This window comes from Atractosteus spatula, chromosome 7 (genome assembly GCF_055471065.1).
Source record: "Atractosteus spatula isolate fAtrSpa1 chromosome 7, fAtrSpa1.hap1, whole genome shotgun sequence".
Classification (NCBI taxonomy): domain Eukaryota; kingdom Metazoa; phylum Chordata; class Actinopteri; order Semionotiformes; family Lepisosteidae; genus Atractosteus; species Atractosteus spatula.
Genome location: NC_142712.1, coordinates 62,551,555 through 62,569,353, shown reverse-complemented (window position 1 = coordinate 62,569,353; position 17,799 = coordinate 62,551,555). Strand labels below are relative to the sequence as shown.

The 17,799-nt window shown below is 45.9% G+C and overlaps 2 protein-coding genes across 9 annotated transcripts in view; one reads left to right on the top strand and one right to left on the bottom strand.

Annotated features, from left to right (window-relative positions):
• Positions 1-519: 519 nt before the first annotated feature.
• On the bottom strand, positions 520-6,916 carry senp8 (SUMO peptidase family member, NEDD8 specific). Its single transcript, XM_088922412.1, has 2 exons — positions 6,576-6,916; positions 520-4,164 (listed from the first exon to the last, which is right to left on the bottom strand). Exon 2 carries the CDS (start codon positions 4,135-4,137, stop codon positions 3,490-3,492), a length of 648 nt encoding a protein of 215 aa, XP_088778538.1. The 5' UTR covers positions 4,138-4,164; positions 6,576-6,916; the 3' UTR covers positions 520-3,489.
• An 84-nt stretch (positions 6,917-7,000) lies between these two features.
• The window catches only part of LOC148831604 (unconventional myosin-IXAa-like), a 173,651-nt gene continuing 162,852 nt past the window's right edge, over positions 7,001-17,799 (top strand). For 6 of the 8 annotated variants that reach the window (XM_088920366.1, XM_088920362.1, XM_088920365.1 and 3 more), the window contains exon 1: positions 7,002-7,344. The gene's annotated coding sequence lies outside the window, so the exon portion shown is untranslated. Of the gene's footprint in view, positions 7,461-17,799 lie in introns of all 8 variants that reach the window. The other 2 variants (XM_088920364.1, XM_088920367.1) reach the window with 2 other exon arrangements.

Genomic DNA, 17,799 nt, shown 5'->3' with positions numbered 1-17,799 from the left:
GAATGGGAAGAGCAGGCTAAACCAAACCCACAGAACGCCTGGAGCCAACATCAGCCCCCCAGACAGGGGTTGAGGAGGCTCACTTGCAACTCACTCGGGAGCTGCCTAATTTTCCTAGTGACACTGCGTCTCTGACACTCTTCAGCTCATCTCTTGTTACTGCTTATTTAGCTACCCAGGGATAAAAGCATTCTAGTGAAATGACAGCATCCAGCTATCTGATCTAGGCTTTGTGACAAGCATGAGGCAGTATACTGTATAATGAGTATGGGCAGAAGAGGTGGTATATTTACCATTTTTAAGGTTTGTATGTCCCCTATTGAAAGAATGTTGTTTAAAAGCTAGCTTTACAGTTTTAGATAGATAGAGTATGTCATTAGTAGATCTTTATATTTTCTGACCCTGTGGTTAAGGAACATCACCTTTAAAAGGGGTTATTTCTCTCTCCATGAGTGCAACTGTGTGACTATTGGAATTTTTTTAAATCGTGAATTATGAGTAATACAGAGAAACCCTTCATTTGCAAACAAGCCTGAAAGCAATTTATTACACACTGAGAAAATACAGTGTAGAGGTTTACACTCTACATTTTAGCAATCAATATACTTTAGTAGTAAAGGCATTTGTTAAATTCCTTTTCCCTGTAAGAACATATCTAAAAGCAAAGCATTCTTCCTCAGAAACTCCTCATGAAGTTAAAGCTCTCTCTGTCAAATTAATAGCCTGCTGCACCTCAGGTTACTTTCACCTTTAATGAATTTACTCTTAGACATCAACCAATGTCTAGTTAATGGCAAATCATGGTCAATCGGAGAGGATTAAAGAATACAAGAAATATCTTTATTTCACAAACTCATCTGATGTCACCACTGGAGGCTAGGTACAATAATGAGAAATGGAGTGCCTTTAGTTTATTCTCCAGCTAGAGTTTCCACCAAACTGCAACTCACAAGTCCCTGCACACAGAGCTTAGTTTCCTGCATGACTGTGATCTCCTGCTACAGTGAAGAAACCATGAAGCACGGCCTCAGACTTCCTTGTTAACATCCAGTTCACAGAGTTGGATGCACCTGGTTTTCCCTCGCCTGTTTGTTGTTTGCTGGATGGGAAATAGTGATTTATCGGCCGAATGGATATGCCTTAATCTGAGAGACAGCTGAAAAGAGATGGAATTAACCCCACAGAGTGCGCCAGCTAGCACTGCCTGCTCTGTGTTTATAGAGGAAGTAGTCTGGCAGCCCAAACTGAAATGAGCTTCAATAAATATTCTGAGTGCCCGTCAGTATAGTGTTCTAAGAAATAAACATCTGGAGAATCTGCAACAGTTTGAAACTTTAATTTATCTTTGAACTAGTTGATCTTTGTCTAGTTTATCTAGTTAAACTTTAAGTTAACAGAGCTGTGATCTTGTGGCACAGACCTAGGAAAGGCAGGACTGAGCTAAATAGTTCTGGCTTAGTCCAAGAGAAATATAATCTCCATAACGGATTTCCCTCTGCTCTAGTGATGTTAATAATACAGAATATGTCAGTCATGTAGAACTTGCACACGCCGAACTATAAAACCTAAAGATTTTGTATTCGAAAGCCACACTAGTTTTTTTTTCTTCTGCAAATATTCTTGACAAATTCAATTGAGCAATGGGTGAATATTATTCTAAATGTTTTTCATCTGGCCCCAAGTTTTAGATGATCCACAAATATGAGCAGCAATATCATCCAACCCAGCTCAAGCCAGCTGGGGAGAGAGTAAACAATCTGGGGAGATTTCTCCACCTTAATTCCAAGACTATTCTTACCAGGATTCCTCTAAAAGAGGAAGACAAACCCAGGACTGGAGCCACAGATTTTTAGAACCCAAACAGCCTACACCAGGGCAACATATGTTTGTTAATGGAATAAACACAGAGGTGAAATGGCAAATGATATCTGTAGGTGGATGTGCCTCAAAAAAGTTTTTAATCACCAGTGTGTTCCTTCTTCATATCCTAGTGTTATGGTCTCAGTTGGTGTTTAATCTATAATCACAATTTTCTACTTGTAGTAGAAAAATAGCATCTGAAAGGCTTCCCAAAATGTTGTGCATGAATTGTGCTGTTCTGGGAAATTTACTATTACGAGCTGCTAGTTTTACACTAGGCCTTTTTAAGGTTCTTTCCTCTAAATTTTAAAGGGCCTTATTTAGATGGGTGTGTTTCTTGATTGTATCACACAAACGTGGCTTTTCTTTGCCATATTTCCACCCTCCAGTGTTTGTTTATAATGTGTGATTACACCCTTTGCTCATTAGGAATCACGATTTTTCTCCTGCTAACTCAATCTCACTTCCTCAAGAAAAAAAATGTTTTTACGTAGGATTTCCTGCTCTCTGCACAGATACGCATGAGTGCCTCACTTAACTGTGTGAAGAGAAGAGAGGGAGTGCTCCTACACAGCAATGCATTTTTCCACAAATACCCCTTTAAAAGAGTCTAAAGAAACTGCAAATGCAGCTGTGGCTCCATATGTGTATGCTTACAAAGATTGTGCACATTAAGCCTGTTTTGGCCATCTTATATACTCAATAGAAAAAACATTCTGTGTCAGTTTAATGCTTAGTTGTGACCCTGAGTAATAATCCTTGTAAACATACAATGAAGTGAAAATGTTCAAATAAATGTGAAAAACATCAGTCTACTAGTAAACGGACTGAGCACAGGATAGTGCTGTTCACAGTCTTTAAGATTTCAAGTTTTTCCTCACCACTTCTGTCTTCTTTCTGTTCTCCGCAGTGGACTGCAGTGCTTTTGTTTATGACCAAAAGGAAAGCTGAGTGGTTTAATCTTTGCAATAGCATCTCAGTGGTCGAAATATGATACAGATGAAGGTACAGGAAATGCAGAGATCTCGACCCATGTGGACACACCAGTGTGATGCGCTGCGATTCCCTGCCTCTTCTACACTTCACACTCTCCCTGGAAAACCCAGGCCCCAGATCCTAAAGGAAAGGCTGTGCCACAAACATAGCAAAGAAGAGCTAGCTAAGCCAAGACATTATTCAATTGCGCAAAAATAATGCATCATAATTCAATTATAGTTTCATTCAGGAATACGAGAGGCACACTTTCTCTCCTAAATGTTCTCTGCTTGCTTTGGCACAAAACGACGCCTTGAGGAACCCTCGGTTCCCTGGCACGTGAAGGCCCAGGAGCTGAAAACACACTTCTTCGTGTGCTGCTCAACACTCTGCCCCTCACAGCGGGGCAACGATTAAGGGTCCGTATGGCACCTCGAGTGTAAGAGACTCGAGCAAACCTTCTGAGTCCAGCAAGGGCCACCGCTAACTGTCCTCTCTCTCTGCCTTTGTGTCCATGCCCAGCAGGAAAAACGGTTTGCTCAATCGTCCCCGATGTGTCTGCGTATTGAATGCGATTCTCGTTAGCAGCCTTGAGGCCCCCGGTAAACAAAAGCTCATGCTAGCGGTCCGGAGGGGCGGAAGCAGGGGGACCGGTCACTCCTTGGCGAGCCTCTCGATCAGTCTTCGCCACTCGGCCCGCTTCCGCGTGATGTGGGCGGGGGTGACGAGCTGGGCGAGGGGGGTGGGGGGGCCCCCGGGGCCCCCAGGGCCGGCGCCCTCGCACAGGGCCTCGGCCATGCAGATGACGTACATGCCGCAGTCGTAGCTGTTCTGCTGCGCGGGGGCCGGCTCCTCCGCGAAGGGGACCCCCGCCGCCGACCCCAGGAAGGCCTCCAGCTTGGCGGCGATGCGGCGGGCGTGCAGGGAGTTGCTGCCGCTGTGGGAGTCGTAGTGGGCGAAGCGGCCGCAGTCGCGGCGGTACAGCAGCAGGCTCCAGTGGGTGCCCCCGGCCGCCTGGCTGGAGTTGTCGTTGACGGCGAGGAAGACCCAGCGGCGCCGCGGCAGCCCGAGGGGCTCCAGGAACAGCGCCAGCTCCTGCTGGCTGGAGGCGCACTTGATGAACTGCGTGACCTCGGGGCTGATGAAGCAGGCCGCCCCCCGCAGGTCCCGGAAACGCTCGGTGGCAAAGTACTCGAAGGCGAAGCCGATCACCTGGTCGTTCAGCCAGTTGGGCCCCTCCAGCAGGGCCACGTCTGAACGTCTCAGCAGACTGTCCTGGTAGCTCAGAACCACCGGGTCCATCCTCCAAGGCAGGGAGACACAGTCCACCTAGGAGACCAGGGAAGGACCAAGCATGTGTGGTAAGAAACCAGATCATCAATATCATCAATAGTTAGCAAAATCATCGGATCTGCCGAAGCTGGTTTGTATCAGCATTCTAGTATGTTTCTACAATAGCTAGTTTATTCGCTCACGTTACATTACAAAAAGAACAGAAGGATCTGTTAACATCGTTCGCATCATCCATTTAATTTAGTGTGAGTGCTTCTTCTAGTCTGTTCACAATTTGTAGGGCTCCTTTTCCCTTTACATCTGACGAGCGATTAAGACTGAACTGACCTGAAGAACAGAGGGGTCATACAGTATTGTACTTGAATCAGGATTAATGACGGCACAAAATTGAAATAGCTGTAGCCATTAGTGATAGCTTTTCTGCTTACTAATGAACCAGACAGAAGGGGATCAGCCTGGAGTGAAATGTTTGAAAAAAATCCCTAATTATGGGATCTGCCAGCTCTCCCTTCTGAAGTCACTCATCCCCCCCCAAGGGACGTGTGCTCCTGCAGTCATCTGGAAGAAAGCAGCCTCTCGCATCTGAAGGAAATGTACATCTGAAGACATGAAGGTGCTCCTGTTTTCAGCTACCATCTTTTTAATTGGGAAGTGTTGGAAATAAACTCCTGGAGCAGTTTCTGAAGAGGTGTGAGTTGAGTGGCACACTAACCATTTATAAGCACATATCCATGAAAGAGCTAAGGCTTTTTGTGTGCTAATGTTCCGTTTAGAGGCTATTGTCTCTGTCAGGACTGCCAAATTCAACAATCCAAAAGTGTGCGTATTCTGATATGTACAGTATATCCTTTGAAGCAGTTTCATCCTTTATCTCAGTACATAAACTGTGAAAGTATTTACTTCTGTTGCAATAGATTAAGATTAGAATAAACTAGTTGCTGAATATTGTCATTATTGAATATTGCTGAATATTGTCACAAGAAACATCATAACAATAATTCCTTAAACTTACATAGTGCTTTTCTGGACACTCCACTCAAAGTGCTTTACAGGTAATGGGGATCCCCTCCACCACTACCAGTGTGCAGCCCCACCTGGATGATGTGATTGCAGCCATAGTGCACCAGCACACTCCCCACACACCAGCTCTCAGTGAAGAGGAGAGCAGAGTGATGAAGCCAGTTCAGAGATGGGGATTATTAGGAGGCCATGATTGGTAAGGGCCAATGGGAAATTTGGCCAGGACGCCAAACATCCCTACTCTTCTCGAGAAACACCCTGGGATTATTAATGACCACAGAGAGTCAGGACCTCGGTTTTATGTCCCCAAGGTATTTGTATTATATGACTGTAATACTATTATTTTTAACATACTTGTTAACATTGTTGTTTCAGTTGGTTTGCAAAATCTGTAGTGAAAAATTTAGCTTTTTAAAATAAATCGCCTTTGTTTTTAATTCTTAATTAACAGGTTAGTTTAAGGAACAGCTAAGCATCTGTAAAATACAGGATCCTAAGTATCGAGAAAATACAAATGATCAGTAAGGGAAACTGTAAATTACAGGGACGCCAATGCACTATGGAAAGTTTCTTAAATTTTTTAATCTACTAGGAAGCTTCTCAAATATCAATAATGCATGTGTAGCCCCTGGTTAGAAAGCTTGTATGACCTCCTAGGTCACTAATGCAATTCCAGATAAATGGAATGCATTTCACCCATACATGGTGCAATTGATAATTGATATAGAGGAGTAATAAAAGATTAAATGTAAAAAAAAAAACTTTTCAAATGACTGGATAAACGGGAAATCAAGTGGCATCTGGATACACTTCAGTGCTATGTATACAATGCTCCAGTGTGCACGTTACTGTTAAATAAGTCATGGCAAGCCTTGAATAACAGAATTCTGGGATTCATTAACCTAATACACCGAGTTCACACTGTAATACATTTTTATGCCTCAAAAACGTTTTGAATAGTTAATTTTCTTAACAGAACTTCAATTATGGCTTTATGGTTACAACCAAAAGATAATTTTGTCTGAAACAAACCGATGCGAGGTCGGCAGGTCTGTTTTTTTTTATCAACGAACAACAGTAATGTTCTATATCGCTTCATATCCTACAGCACATACAGTATATGCTTTCGGAGTAACGGTCTTTTATTTCGAAATGTTTTCATGCCGTCTTGTATTTACAGAGAGTCGTACCTCAAAAGAAACACTGCACGAACTGTTAGCTTTACTTAACGTTACGATCACAGGGAAAAAATGATATAGAAATGATATACATGATCAAATATAGATTGTAGATTTGTAACACACTGTACTGCATTGCGCACATTACCGATCACTCAGAAACCCCCCCTCTTTCTTAACGTCAGGGGTTATTTTTCTCCATTCGGCGTCTTGCCGAACACCCACTCAAAAGATTTATCCCAGCCTTACCTTGGACAAAACCCACTCACTGCCCTGCACGAGATATTTTTTTTAGGTTCCTCGTCCTCTCATTGCAGACTGGAGAAAAACGACGTGTAACGTAAAGCAGTTTTGCAACTTTTCCGCAAGGCCGCCTTGTTGTGCTGGGGGGGGGGGGTATGATTTCACGACAGAAGTGCGGGGCAGCAGTGGTTCCCAAGCACGAGGGCGCCCCCTTCCGCCTCTTCGGCTTTTCCTTCGGTCCGCGATGCGTCACGCCGAGCCACGGGCGCTCCCGGCGCCCTCCCACGCGAGCTCGCCAGGCACGGCCTTCCGCCACCGCCCCCCCCCTCCCCGTCTTCGCCTGGAGTAGCCGCGTGCTCGCGCGGCGTGCTCGTGGTCGTGCGCGAGCGCGAGCGCCTGCACTGATTAGCAGGGCGGAAAAAAAAAAATCTTGGCAGTCCGAGCCGCGCGCGGGGCGAACGAGAGAGGAGACGAGAGGGGTCCTGCTTCTTTTTTTTTTTAAAGAAAAAAATTATTCTCAGAAGGGAAGGATAGCGGGATTAACCAACGGCGTTTTCTGGATTTTACACTCGCAGCAAACTGTTGAGGAGGATTAATTTAACAAACCCGTTTTTTTATTATATATATACGAACGATCGACAGCGCCGGGGATTTTATATCGGACGTCTCGAGCTCCGTCTCTGCGAGCGCACGGGGAGCGCGCGCCGCCCGAAGAGGAGCCGCTCGCTCGCTCGCCGGCGGGCGCGCGCCGGAGTGGAGGCCAGCCGGAGCGGAGGTGAGACCGGAGGCTCTGTGTCTGTCGCGTCTCCCCAGCGGCGAGCGGCGCGGGACTGCACAGCGGGCACCCCCGCGGCCGGCCCTGGCGCTGCGGTGCACAGGCGCGCCAGGCAGGTACTGCGGTCCCGTTCGTCTGGCTGGGTGCCTGTGAATGCCCACAGCCCGGTGACATCTCTCTGAGCGCTGAAACATTCCTTGTCCAGGTGTAAAAACACCGTCGCGTCGCCGTGTCTTTACTAGTGCTGGTGATGGGATTGTTGAAAGAAACGCTCCTTAACAATTTCTTGGGGAGTTCTGTTTTCTGATCGCCGTGTTCGGCTGTTTTGTGAAAGCGCAGCCTGCGTGTTTTTTTTTTTGTTTGTGAGTGTCCTCCTTGCTGCGAGAACTACAGAGTGAAAACGAGCCCACGGGCTTCTGCGCTGTTCTGTGGGTTCTGCAGTCTGCAGCTCGAATAAGTGATTCAGGCGGACTTGACTCGAGGTTGGACGGAAAGTCGCAGCAGGGAATGAATGAAACGCTGGCGTTAAAGGCGAGGACGCTGAAATGAGATTCGGCGCCGGGACCTAATGACGCATTCTTTGCGCTCTGGTCGCCGGTTCACACCATTGCTGGGCTTTAATGGTGAAGAAAATGGAACTGAAACCCCGTGCACGTTGGTTTAGGGGCATGTAGCTGGTGTCCCCATGCAATCATCCTCTCTGCGTTTCTGACAAAGAGAAATCGTGCCCGCGACCCCTTTCGCTCACTTGTTGTGTCGGGGAGAAGGAGCTTGCATGTGCGATGCGAGAACCTGAAGGCGCTCACTTGACAGGTTGTAGGACGCCAGGCGACCGTGGCGCTTTGTTGACGGAGAGCGGCATTGTGCTCGGTGTGCTGGGGGGGCCGGGGCGGGCATGGGTGTGAGAGTGTGCTCGGTGTGCTGGGGGGGCCGGGGCGGGCATGGGTGTGAAAGTGTGCTCGGTGTGCTGGGGGGGGGCCGGGGCGGGCATGGGTGTGAGAGTGTGCTCGGTGTGCTGGGGGGGCCGGGGCGGGCATGGGTGTGAAAGTGTGCTCGGTGTGCTGGGGGGGGGCCGGGGCGGGCATGGGTGTGAAAGTGTGCTCGGTGTGCTGGGGGGGGGCCGGGGCGGGCATGGGTGTGAAAGTGTGCTCGGTGTGCTGGGGGGGGCCGGGGGGGCCGGGGCGGGCATGGGTGTGAAAGTGTGCTCGGTGTGCTGGGGGGGGCCGGGGGGGCCGGGGCGGGCATGGGTGTGAAAGTGTGCTCGGTGTGCTGGGGGGGGGCCGGGGCGGGCATGGGTGTGAAAGTGTGCTCGGTGTGCTGGGGGGGGCCGGGGCGGGCCGGGGCGGGCATGGGTGTGAAAGTGTGCTCGGTGGTTCGTATCTGCATCAGCGTTCGGGGGAGGGGGGGAGAGAGGGCCGGTTTGTGCCTCATGCGTTGGATGTGTAGAATAAGTACCGGACACTCTACAGCCTGATGATGTAGCAGCTGGAGAAAAAAGGCATTCCAGCGACACCTCGAAGAGCTGTAGTTTCAGCTGTAGGTCATTTAAACAGGGGTGGGATTGGGCTCTGCGGAGCTGGTAGCTGGGCGGACGCATCGGGCAGATGACGGCGGGGGTAAACACCGTAGGAGCGAATTGCGCTGTATCATTACAGATGAAGTTTTTGTTTTTTAACCCACGTAGAGGGCTTTTTCTTTTCTCCCCCTTTCTTATAATACATTTCGCGTTGTGAGTGGTCCCTTTTGTAGCTTGATCAGTTGTTGTAGATGAGGTGAAATTAGTTTTCTTTCCCCTCGTATATACATATATACGAGTACGTTGCATTATGAAATGAGTGATTCCTTTTTCCTGCACTGTACTGCACAAGCTGGTGAACAGATCTGTTGTGCTGCGATCCTTCTCCTCAACAAACAGTTCTCGGTGACAAGTCTCCTCGGAAGTTGTTTTTTTTGTTGTCGTAGTTGTTGGGCAGTGCCGACACGAGCAGCGTGCACAGTGATGGCGACAGAATCAGCCTGTGTTCCGCCTGTGTTGACTGAAGCGTGGTATCTAATATAGCCGGACAAATCTACGAAATGACATCAAAATGCGAGCAATTCTACATTACACAACTAGGAAATAATCATGAACCCCTTAGTTTGTGTAACTGAGTAGCAAAGACGTTTGTACAGTATATTTAATGCCCACACCTGCACTGGTAGTTGTGTTGTATACAGGCAAGGCATGAGTCCTGCTAAGACTGTCGCTGCGTTTCAACTGCTCTTGTCTGCTGGGTGTTCGCAGCTGACCAGGCTTGGTGCAGAGGGCCTTAAAGACTGCTGCTGGTGCGGAGCTGTTACATGGCTCTGTTGTGCGAGAGCTGCAGTCCCTACAGCGCCCTCGCAAACGGCCCAGCAAGTCTCTGCGCGTGGGACCTGACAACCTGCCCTGCTTGCAAAATCAATTTCAAAACTGTACTGGCTCGGCAGCCACGGCAGAACGTACAGTCCAGCGTTGAAGCAGTGTTATTCGAGGCCAGGCGATGATGCCTCTGTAGCAGAGGGTGGAGTGGCGGTCAGGAGCACTGGACTGCAGACAGCGGGGCTCGTGGATCTGATCCAGAGTGGGACACTGCTGTCGGACCTTTCGCTCTGATTAGAAGGGCACTATAACCGAACACGCTCTGGCTCTTTGTAAAGGAGGAGTTGTTCTCAACTGACACATCTGGTTAAATGAAGGAATAACATAAATACTGGTAAAGGAAGCTGGGGGAAACAAGTTGTGTGTGGGTGAAGAAGTCTCATCTTGAGAAACTAGGAATCGCCCATGTGCCGTGTAATCTGCAGAGTTCTGCAGGAGCTGTCTGGGTGTCTGGCGGGTGTTACAAGCTTTCAGGGAAACTAATTATAGTGTTTTTTTTTACTAACTGGCCATGCCGGAGAGTTTCACTGCATGCCTTGTGCGGTGTACAGTACACACGAGGCAAGTTTAAGGTTCAGCATCTTTGCATAGCGCAAAAGAAGACTGAATTAATGTTGGCGTAATGGGAAGATAATTAAGAATGGGTGAGGGTGATGTGTGGTGCCACAGTGGAGGCATTGCATTGTTATTCTCAGACGTGATCTAAACTCTTTGTGAGCTCTCTAACAACAAGTGTTTTCTGTTTTGCAAATTAGCTGATGAAAGCAGCCAGGAGAGCTTGATGTGGTTTTGAATAGTACACTTTCAAAGCCAGATGAAAACGCCTTTGTTTTAGGGAAGGATGGCTTGTCTTCTAATCGGCAATAGATTTGAAGCCTGCAGGCACCCTTGGCAATGCGGCGTCTGAGGAGAAAAATCACTCCGCAGTTGGAAGTGCTCCGGCATAAAATATTCATCAGCGCTAAAAATAAAGTAAGCTTTCGACATCATTCTCCTTCGCTGTACAAGATTGTTGAGCCATGACAAGGCCATTGGAAAGTGCTTTACAGCATCGACTTCCTGAACAGGAGGAAGTTGTGGAGAGAGGCAAAAACAGTAATTGTGTTCACGAAGCCACCTCATAATCAGGCGCATTGTAAAAATAAGAAGTACTGTAAGTGTAATGGGAATTGCACAATGTCATATGCAGCTACTAGGTGACTTCATTAACCAGGAAAGAGATGCCAGCACAGCTGATGTGCTACCAATGAACACATAAATTAAAACACTAAAAGTTAGTCAGTGAAATGTGTGTGTTAAAACAAGATAGGCAAGCACAGCTTGTACTGGATCAGTATGTCTAGGGAGGGTGTCAGTGTGCTGCAAATTTTTATACTTATGTAGGAGTGCTGAGGGATGGAAGAGTTTGAGAAAGCAGTGCACTAGATGATGCTCTGGAACATATTTTTATTAAAACATGTGTTGCCTTGGCTGCGTTTGCCAATGTCTGTGAGCGGACTGAAAAGAGGTCGCCAAGATTTGCAATGTTTGATGAGATAAGACAACGGCTCTGTGGTTGTTTGTAGTCAAAATGACTGTAAGTGATCACGCCGAGGTGTTTGGAATGAACTTCAGTGTCAAATGGAGGAGAGGTGTGTTCCTCACCAACAGCGTCACTTACCTGCACGTCTGCAGGGGTTACCGTGCCACTGAGGCCGAGACAGGACCATCTTACCCCACCCCACCCTCGGTGGCACTCGGCTAATTGTGAGCCACAGCCTTGGGAGTGCCAGTCACAGTCGGCTAGTGACATGACCTAGTCTCGAACCCATGGTCATGGAACTCAGCCTGCAAAAGGCTCAGAATGCCATTACTGGTTGACCCACTCTAGCAGTCCCTGTCTGTGAAGGACCCTGGAAAGTTGGGCAGCAGTCGTGACCCCTTAGGAAGTCATAGAGAGCTAACTTAGTGACTGCGGTCCACTCTCACCAGGGTTCACAAGAACACACGAAAGGTCTCATGGTCAGCTGCTCCGAATAGTATGTCCTGAAGATACATACGTGATGAATGATTGCTTGGTGAGCACCACTTTTCGTAATGTTCCCTACTCTTGTTTCTTCATGGAATAATTGGATATATAATTGATGTCGTAGTCCGTTTTGTAGGTACTGTACACCTTGTACGATAGTCAGTTTTGGGCTTTTTGAATGACCTTATATGAAAAGTCCATTAGCTGTAAAATTTAGCCACATACTGTAGTTTCATTGGAATGGGTCAAAGAGGAAGCAGGAGAATTTGAGTCCTTATTAAATCTGTTTCATAAATGGACAGTTTAAAAACTGAAGTTTGATGCCTTGTATTTGGAGGTTTGCAAAGACAATTTGGAACTCAGGCGTCAGTCCTGAGTCTCTTGCATGCTTTTGTCATTTCACTTAACATTCTTCTCATGACAAGGGATTGAGGAGATCAGTATCGTATGTAAATTTTGCACAAGGTAAGAATTACAAATTGGATCACACATGAGAACTGTTCTATGTAAATGTGTTTCCAAAGCAATTTGCCAATATATTTTGGCACAGATTTATGTAAACTTTGCAAACCATAAGTAAATAAGTCATAATATTTATTTAAACACTCTAACATGCACCCAAATGGCTTATTTATATCTTGGAATCATTATCTGTTTTTCTTCAATTATGTTTAATAAAGCCAGAGAAAGGACTTGTACAGGGGGGAAGCCATAGTAGACCTTAGTGTGAAGGATCATCTAAATACTTGTACTACAGGAACTGTGACTGTCCATGTCAATCCATCTGTCGTGTATTTTATTGTCTTAAGGCTTTTGAACACACTTGGTAAGTTTGACATACTCTTGGAACTGCGTGGTGTGTTCTTCACTTCTGCCTGTTAAAAAAACAACTATTAAGAATTATTCTCTTATAAACAATAGAAACATTACTTTGTATAAATATATTTCTCATCTAAATCTGTTCAATAATTCTGTTGTTCTGATTTGACAGCAGTGTGTTCTTGCTTGTCCTTTTACTTACCAGGATAAAGGCATTGGACTGGAGTCTTAATTTGTCAGCAGTGGTTACAGATCTGCTCTGGTCGTGTGTCATGGTTGGCATTTGGAACTGTTCACTGCTGTGCCATTTCTGGGATGTATAACAAATTATTTCCTCATAGTGTGTGACTGTGTGCCCTTTCAGGCTCTGTATTCAACTCATTTTGTGTTTTATTTGCCCTCTTTTTATATCAGAAACTATTTTTTGTTCTTTACATATATCTTTTCCCTTTCCTTCAGTGAGGTTGTCCATTTTTCTCTAAGAATAGAGAAATATTAACATCTACTTCCACGGTTCTGTTGCTTTAGTACCAAACCCTATCTCTCTCAATGATGGATTACGATATTTCTTTTTTCTGTGGAATGTGTGTGTAATGGGAGCCAGTCCGGTACAATAGTAAGTGGAAAAGGACGACGGGGATCAGGGCAGGCTGACAGACAGGGGGGCGCGACGATGGTGAACTGGCGCTCGTGGGGCGTGAGCAAGGCGCACTAGTGCAAGGAGTCCAGGGGGGAGATCCGGGGTGAAGTCCAAAAGCCCAAAACCGGGTGATCCAAACGAGACGGGAGAAAACACAGTTAAAAACCAGCACGGGATCCGGTGCAGGGACGGGGAATGAAAACGGAACGACGAAGCCGGGGCTCAGCTGGGTCAGGACGCTGATGGGAGGCCTGTGCCCTCGAGCTGCGGACGCGGGGCGACTTGGTGGGAGACGGGCCCCCCTGGCGTCTGTCTTCCAATGCAGAGCCCGGAGTAGCGAGAGCGCCCGGCTTAGATAAGGAGGGGCAGGATTGGGGGCAGGCGCATGTAGTTGGCAAAATAAGAAAGAGCCGGAGCGCCGTTAAGGGGAGGGGTTACGATTGCGACAGTTTGCTCTTATGGGGGGTGCCTGACTGAGCCCTGGTAAATTGGCAGTAGTCTCACAGAATACGCAGCTCTGATTTTGTCATGTGCATGAACACTCTGATTTTGAGTATTCACACTCCCTGAGCCTGATGGAGCTTGGTGTCACTGCACTGTCACAGGGAAGCTGACATATCCAAATAAGCCAATGTGCCTGGTGAAAAATTAATTTGGACTGTAGACCTCTGTCCAATCTCTCAATTTGGCTAATGTAGGCTAATGTTTTCATCCAAAATGACTTACATCTGTACCTGTTTATGTAGCTGGGCATTTTACCAAAGCAAATCTGAGTGAAGTACTTTGCTGAAGGGTACAATAGCAGTGCTGCACCTGGGATTCACAACTACAACCTTCCAGTTGTGAACCCAGAGCCCTAAACACTATTCCATACTCAGCCCCACTGCGGTTTGGACTTCTTTTGAACTGTGGACTTTTCTAAGAGCTTTTGAGACTGCGCTACTGCTAGTCTTCTTTACTGATATAGCATTTCTTGTGATTATGCAGTACTTGATTTGAACATTTCAGCCAAATTAAAAAAAAAGGATTGCTTTAGGTAGTTTAACATGTTTGCAGGTATTAAGTGATCTAGGGCAACGATACCCAACCTTGGAACTGGAGGAATACTGTCTCCTCTGTTTTTTGGTCGTGCCAAATTCTTAATTGCAGGCACCCTGATTTCAGTTTTCTGTTTGGGACAAACTGTATCTGATTTGCTTTCAGCTTTCTCATTTGCTTTCAGCTCTTAAAAGATCATTCGGGATTTGAAATTGACAGCAAACCTGTACCAATCTATGAGTTTCTGATCCGCCTTCATTCACGCATTCTGCCAGAAATCTGGCCGATTGGACGACTACAGAAGGACTCATTGAGGGAGTGTTTGATTCCCATCAAATTCCCAATACAAGAAATTGTGTATGGCCAATAAAGTCATCTTATCTGTGTTTGTTCATCAGCTGATCAAACTCTTAAAAAGCTGTTCGTCATAAACACTGGCTAGCAAATGGAGGTGACTCAGCACAAAGTTCTGTGTGCTGAAGTTGTCGGAAACAATAGCCTTGAAGAAAGCTATTTTTGACACTCAAGACTGCCCAATGAAACCAGTTAAATAAAAGACTAAACAAGCAAGCCTATCAATTAAGTCATCAGTTAGCACTTGCGATTTAGAGCTTAGCTGGAATGCAAACCAGCAGACATAGTTTTCCTACAGGACCAGGACTGGATCCACTGCTCCAGACTCACTTAAAGCATAAAACTTTAGAAGACAAGGCCTGTTATCCTTTGAATTTGAATTGAATTGAATTGAATTTTGCAATAAATCGCTGGGTTGGGATCACCTAAGGCAACACTTGAAATAAGGTTCAATAATAAACATCAACTAATGCTGCAGTTGATAGATTGTGACTATGTAGTATAAATACTCTCAATAGATTAGTGACAAATCCGTTTAAACTTGTAGCATTATAGAGAAAAGCGAGTGTATGCAAAATGTGATGTGAAATTATTTTACTCAATTAAAATCGGAGACGTGCTGTGACAGTGTTGTCAGACACCAAAAGCTCAAGATCTGAAACTTCCCATTAAACTGGGATGGATTTTTTCATTTTGCTTTCTTTGTTTAAAGAGGTGTTGCTACAGTATTCTAGGAGAACCTGGCTTTTAAGAACTAAGGCATAACTTACAAGAAAAAGACTGGACACATGAATTCCACGATAATCATACAGGGAACTCTCAGACTCGTATGTGAGCTAGTTCATGCAGTTTATAAAATCCTACAGTTCTGTTGTGTTATGAGGTTGGTGTTTCAGTTGATATTTTAGAAGAGAGAGTACTGAAACACATTTTACAGAATCAACTTCTGCAAATTGCTTTTCAAGGCTGTTTAAGCCTTTAATGCTTTTCTGTTCAGGTCTGTGCAAATTGAACTTAATAAACAATGGAGGCAGAGCTTTTGCGACTTGTCTGCTGTCAGTTGTAATTCTGGTGCTCTGCCGCTTAAAGAGCTGCAGGTGAGAATTTGTATTTGGGTTCTTGTTTTCCTGTGACGATGCAATTCTGGCATAGAATAACATATCTCTTAACACTGAGGGAATGAAAACATCCAGTCTGCCCACCATCTGTTACTCTCATCTCCACCATGGCAATTGGAGTGGCATTAGCAGGTGCTACCACTTCCTCCATCATCACTCCCTCATCAGACCTCCAGCAACAGGACCGGCTAGCAGAGCAAGCTGCGCACATTCTCAGGCTGCGTGTAGAGAAGACTGGGGGGTTTGTTCCCTGCCCATCCCCTAATCAGCAATAGGAAAGGCAGAAATCCATTCAATTGACCAACTGTAAGCTGCAGTACAGTACAACAAAACAGCTTAGGTTTGCTGCTGGAAATCAGGAAGGAGGAAATCACGAATTGGGAGAGTTCTTGAAGACCTACAGTGACAGGCTAAAGGAACAGAATCTCTGTAGTTTTTAACAGAGAGGATTATGTGGGGGCCTAATTGAAATGTTCAGAATCCTAAAAAGCATTGAAAAGTCAGCCCAACAGTGTAACACGGACCTAGACATCCTCTCCCTTAGAAGAACAACAAAGTTGTGTCCTAGGCCTTCTGTCACTACAGTTTGCTTACAGTTGTTAATATGAAGGACCTTTGCCTCCGCTGGGGTGTGAGTGCATTGCTTTTGTGACATCGACTGGAGTTCTTACAAAAATAAAAATTCTTTGTACCGTCATCTGACAGTTCAATGTACAGTGTCCCCTCTGGAGCCTCAGCCCAAGACAGCCCTGTTGTTTACTAGAAGGCTCATTGTGCAGGTAACTTAAAAACAACAAAATGCAGCTGCCGCTCAGGCTCAGTTGCGAACACCCGTGGGCTGGACACAATGAAGCCGAGCCGTGGCGAGCAGGCGTTGCCATGCTGCCTGCTGCAACGAGTGTGTGAAGAAGACAGTTGGAAAATTGAAAGTTGATGAGAATAAATTCACTCAGTATGTTGCAAATCAAATGTATTTCCTACTTTTATATGAAACAGGAAGAAATATCATTTTATATTTCTTTTCTTAAATATACTCAACCAAGTTCTTTTAAAAAAACCATCTCTCAAGAAAACCTCCTGATTGTCTTGGGGGTGGGCTCTCCCTGCTGGGCTGGATTCCTGGAGGGGGGGAGGAGAACAGCTGGGGTGGTGTGACGCCAAGACGTGCTGTAAATAGCAAGACTCAACAATGCGACTGCTAGTCAAACATAGGAGGGGTTCCTCAGTGTTTTACGATTGTACATTTTTTTAAATACAGAAATGACAGTGATTGATGGGAGTGAATAAGACACTTCTTCATTTGCAATATTTATTCATCTATTTACCAGTTAAGCACCATTATGCTCTTTTTGTTGCTTATTGAGTCTTCCTACTTTTTGAACAGTTTGGAGCCAGCATTGTGTCTAGGTCGAGGGTTGAAGTCAGTCTCAAAGTTACATTCTTATCTGGGGCTTAGTGCCTTTCATATATATTATATATATTATTTGCAAGCTATAATTGCTTTTCCCCAATTGACAATTACTTGTTATCCGTTATGTTTGAGTGTTTTGACATTTCAAGCCCTGGTGTTAAATCTGCCCTCATTCTCGGGCAGCAGATGCGCTGTAGTTAGCAGCATTCCTCCTGTGTTATTAAGTCTATGTGAATTATTTCTTTTCTAGGATTTGTTTTGGGTTGGGGAGGGTCAGGCTGAAAGTGGATAGCCAACTAAACAAGGAAGGAAAGGTCCTTGCTTGTTTTTGAACCGTGCCTCTTTATTAACACGTTTTCTTGGGTTCATGCATTCATCCTCAGCACTCTTCTGAGTCGTAGGAATTATTTCAGTAGTTTACTTCCAGCCAGCAGCCATATCACCCTGCAACTCACAACTGGCAGCCCACTGAAGCTCAGCAGATGTGAGCCTGGTCAGTACCTGGAGGGGAGACCTCCTGGGAAAAACTAAAGTTGCTGCTGGAAGAGGTGTTAGTGGGGCCAGCAGGGGGCGCTCACCCTGCTGCTCATGTGGGTCCTAATGCCCCAGTGTAGTGACGGGGACACTATACTGTAAACAGGCGCCGTCCTTCGGATGAGACGTAAA

Bases quoted from the DNA above. Each gene is read 5' to 3' on its own strand.
- senp8 (XM_088922412.1), bottom strand. From the start codon at position 4,137: ATGGACCCGGTGGTTCTGAGCTACCAGGACAGTCTGCTGAGACGTTCA.